General features: G+C 42.2%; 1 protein-coding gene across 1 annotated transcript; it reads left to right on the forward strand.

Annotated features, from left to right (window-relative positions):
* The first annotated feature begins 219 nt into the window (after positions 1 to 219).
* On the forward strand, positions 220 to 1,173 carry LOC150053277 (olfactory receptor 2D3-like). The gene has a single exon (XM_090349275.1). The coding sequence runs from the start codon at positions 220 to 222 to the stop codon at positions 1,171 to 1,173; it is 954 nt and encodes a 317-aa protein (XP_090205401.1).
* The last annotated feature ends 3,206 nt before the right edge of the window (positions 1,174 to 4,379 follow it).

A 4,379-nucleotide genomic window follows, 5' to 3' on the forward strand; every position in this document is an offset into this window, starting at 1 on the left:
CTTCTCACTATAGCTATGAAATAAAATTGAAGGACTAAAAGTAGGCTTAGCTTCAGTTGATAGAATTGCTGAGTAAAGAGAGCTGAAAGTAAATACTTTATTAACGGATGAAAATCAATAACTTCTTTCTGGGTAATGATACTACAATATCTCAGATCCTGGGTTAAAAAAAACTGATTCATTTTTTTATTGCTGTTATATAAACAGGAACCACCATTCATGGGACAGGAGAACGAATCCTATGTGACAGAGTTTGTCTTCCTGGGCCTCTCCCAGGACCCACAGACACAGGTCCTACTCTTCTTCCTTTTCCTGGCCATCTACCTGCTCACTGTGCTGGGAAACCTGCTGATCATCCTGCTCATTCACATCGACTCCAGACTCCACACACCCATGTACTTTTTCCTCAGAAGCCTCTCCTTTGCTGACCTCTGTTTTTCTACTACCACAGTCCCTCAGGTGCTTGTCCACTTCCTAGCAAAGAAGAAAACCATTTCCTTTGTGGGATGTGCAACACAGATAGTGGTTTTACTCCTGGTTGGCTGCACGGAGTGTGCACTGCTGGCGGTGATGTCCTACGACCGCTATGTGGCTGTCTGCAAGCCCCTGCACTACTCCACCATCATGACACAGGGCCGCTGTGTCCAGCTGGCCGTAGGGTCCTGGGCCAGTGGAGCCTTGGTGTCCCTGGTAGATTCCACCTTTACTTTCCATCTTCCCTACAGGGGAGAGAACAAAGTCAACCACTACTTCTGTGAGCCCCCTGCCCTCCTGAAGCTGGCCTCGGCAGACACGCACAGCACGGAGATGGCCATCTTCGCCATGGGGGTGGTGATCCTCCTGGCTCCTGTCTCCCTCATCCTGGTCTCCTACTGGAACATCGTCTCCACTGTGATCCACATGCAGTCCGGGGAGGGGAGGCTCAAGGTCTTCTCCACCTGTGGCTCTCACCTCCTTGTCGTTGTCCTCTTCTATGGCTCAGCAATATTTGCCTACATGAGGCCAAACTCCAAAATAATGAGTGAAAAGGATAAAACAATCTCTGTGTTCTACTCAGCAGTGACCCCGATGCTGAACCCCATCATTTATAGCCTGAGGAACAAGGACGTCAAGGGGGCTCTGAGGAGAGTGATGGCAAAATCGTTTTTATTGCATGGTGATGTTGGATTTTGATGTCTATTTTATCAATATAGGAAGAAGAGAATATGTTGACTATCATTCCATTCTCATTCAGTTCGTCTACATTTTTCTTTCTTCTGCTTTCCTATATTAATTCTCAAATTAAATCAACAAATTTCCTATCCAAAGGAAAGCAACTTGGGAGATTTAAAAAATATATCAAATTAAATAATGGAAAGAGAATCAAGGAGGAGAAAAGAAAGAACAGAGTAAGAAGGGGAAAAGGAAGAAAGGGAAGGAAGCACATATGAAAAGAGGGAGAGAGGAATAGCATTGCATAAGCATATTTTTAAACAGTAGAGTTCTTTGACAAATATCTTTGATCATATGTATATAGTCTAGGTACTTTCATAATGTCAACATAAAAACATAAAAGCAGTGTGCTTTATTTCTAATGTAGACTTTAATCTTCAATTTAATAACGTCTGCAATTGAAAAGAATATATTTTAGAAAAGCTGAATCGTAGAGTTTTTGTAAGAGTGTGTGAAGTTAAGCAAATAGCTGCTATGCTAATAAAGTAAGGTTCAGATTTAGAAGTGAGTCTACAGTACTAAATCTGTTATATGGAATGGTAAGAGAAGGTAAATTAAAACTCGCTTAAAGGTAGATGCTGATGTTCTGATGGATGGAACAGAATGCTATGTTTGATGACATGTTTTAATTATCACAATTTATGCCTTCCAGAATATATGTATAGCAAAACATTATTCAATGCACAATAAATGTATACACAATTTTATTTTTCAATTAAAACAATAAGAAATTATAAAGGGTGGCAAGGATTTAGATGGAGTCCTTTGTTTGACTTCTACATAATAGCCCTTTAATATTTCCTGTCTACTGTTGATTGGTTACCAGTGGTTCGTTTTATGAATGGACCTCTTATATTTTATAGGTGTAACTCAATCTGTCATGGCTTAGATGCTAAGCGCCCTTGATAGGACCATGTGTTAAAAAAAAAAATGTTGGCTCCCCAAGGTGGTGCTATGGAAAAATAATAGAACCTTCATTAGATGGGCTCTTGGAGATGGTCCTCAAATCGTTGAGGGTGTGCCTATGAGAGGATTGTGGGACCTTCATCTGCCTCTTCCCCTTTTCTCTTTCCCTTCCTGCCACTTCCTGATGAGTCTAGACTGGAAGATACTTGGACATATGGCCCCAAGGAACATTTTGTTTGCTTTGTTTTTATCCAATGAGCTGTTTTCTCAGCCAGCATCTCTACCTGAGGGCCAAAGCTTCCTTTCACTAGAACACCAAACAAACCTGTTTTGTTTGCAAGTGAGTTGTTTTCAGGTATTTCATGACTAGGATGGAAAGGTCAGGAATACCACTTTGTGTATGTGGTTTTTGTTATGAAAAATAAAGAGATACATTGTGTCTCTTGTGCTTTTACAAAGTTTTCTGGGATGCATCATTTTCACTAAACAAAAACTGAAAACTTATTTTTAATTTTCTGAAAGGTGAGGGTGAACAGTTATAATAATAACTCCAGAAGCATTTTTGAACACTTGCTGGAGAAATGAGTAAGCAAAGAGAGTCTGAAGACTGAGAAGAGCTGGGTGGGAGAGGAGACAGATGTGAACTGCAGCAGTGAGAGCTGCAGCTGGAGCTGTGTCATCAACCTTCATGTGACTGAGTTTTCTGTTCACAGAACACAGACACACAGGCATGTATATGTACACATGCTAGGGAAGGATTACCAAAAATACTGATCCATTAGATCAATGCTGAATGCTCACTAAAAATAGGAGAAGATCTGATGTTAGTACAAGTTCGTGGTAAACCTCCAGCATGCAATGGCCTAAAGGGGAGAGAAAATAAGGAGTTTTAAAACAGCGGGCCAAACAGAAACCATGATTCTTTTTATAATTCAGGCAGGAGGTTGAACTTGTAACCCTTCTTGCTTCAGCTGCTCAAATCATGAAATGGTCTATTTAGCTAGAGACCTTGCTAGCTAGATCATGAGGCTCAGAACAAATCCTCAGATCAAAAGCCAGTTTAGTGTGTGATGCATGAAGAAACATCAGGTCAGAGGACCAGCCCAGGAGGATTCATTAAAATGCCATTTCCAGAAGAAGCCATTTCGGGGGGGGGGGGCACGTCGAGTGAGAGGATGAGACTGCTCAAAGTCCCCCAGGACAGTGTTGGGACTCCCCGTGTCCTCAGAGACAGTGTGGCCATTGTGAGTCTTGTTTGAGCAGTCCTCCTGGTACCTCTTTCCCCAAGTCCCTACCAGGCTCATCTTTTATCATGGATTCCAGCTGGGATGGTGTCTTAGTATATAGACTCAGGACAGCCAGAATCACTCTTGAGCAAAGGACTCTTTCACAAGGAGAGGGGATGAATTTTTTTTTTTTTGAGGCAATTAGCTCTAGCTTCCTTAGAATCCTGCCTGGATTTTCCCCCGGGTGCCTTCATCTCTCCCTTTCTTCATGAAGATCAGCCACGTTGGTGACTAGAGGAACCTTTGGTCCCTGATCCTAGTGATCTCTGCGCTCAGGCCTGGCAGGAGAGTCATCTTCCTGTTCCTCAACCTATTGAACTCCTCCATTTCCCAAATGAATCCCAGGACAAGGCATGTGGTAGGAAAACCATGTTTTGTTTGTTTTCCATTTGGGGGTTAAGGATCTTTCCCTGTTTCCCAACAATGACAGCTTCTGCCAAGACTGCGAGTTTTGAGAAACAGAAGCAATAAACTGTCCTGCTCAGGCTGTCTGGTTCCACATTTTTAGTCCAAGTACCTGGGAGGGTGAGGCAGGAAATTAACAGTTCAGGGCCAGTCTCAAACTGTCTCGACTCTGATTTCCCCCAAAAGGTTAATTGAAGTTGCTTAATATTTTTTTACTATATGGGACAATGATAAAGAGGGAAAAAAAAGCTTATGAGACTATACAGCCAAACACTGGTGACTCATGCCTATAATCCTAGCTACTCAAGAGGCTGAGATCTGAGGATCACAGTTTGAAGGCAGCCCAAGCAGGACAGCCTGTAAGGCTCTTATCGCCAATAAACTACTCAGTAAAGTCTGGAATTGGCACTGTGACTCAAGAGGGAGAGTGCTAGCTTTGAGCAGAAGCTCAGGGACAGTGCCCAGGCCCTGAGTTCAAACCCCAGGACCCACAAAAAAAAAGAAGAAAGAGTATTTTTCCAACTGTTTGTTTTTCTTAATTGAATGATCATTTTCTTTCAGTAAAACAAC

This window comes from Megascapheus bottae, chromosome 16 (genome assembly GCF_031878675.1).
Source record: "Megascapheus bottae isolate mThoBot1 chromosome 16, mThoBot2.hap1, whole genome shotgun sequence".
Lineage (NCBI taxonomy): Eukaryota > Metazoa > Chordata > Mammalia > Rodentia > Geomyidae > Megascapheus > Megascapheus bottae.

What these genes read in the sequence shown, in the direction of transcription:
- LOC150053277 (XM_090349275.1), top strand. Translation starts at nt 220, where the DNA reads ATGGGACAGGAGAACGAATCCTATGTGACAGAGTTTGTCTTCCTGGGC.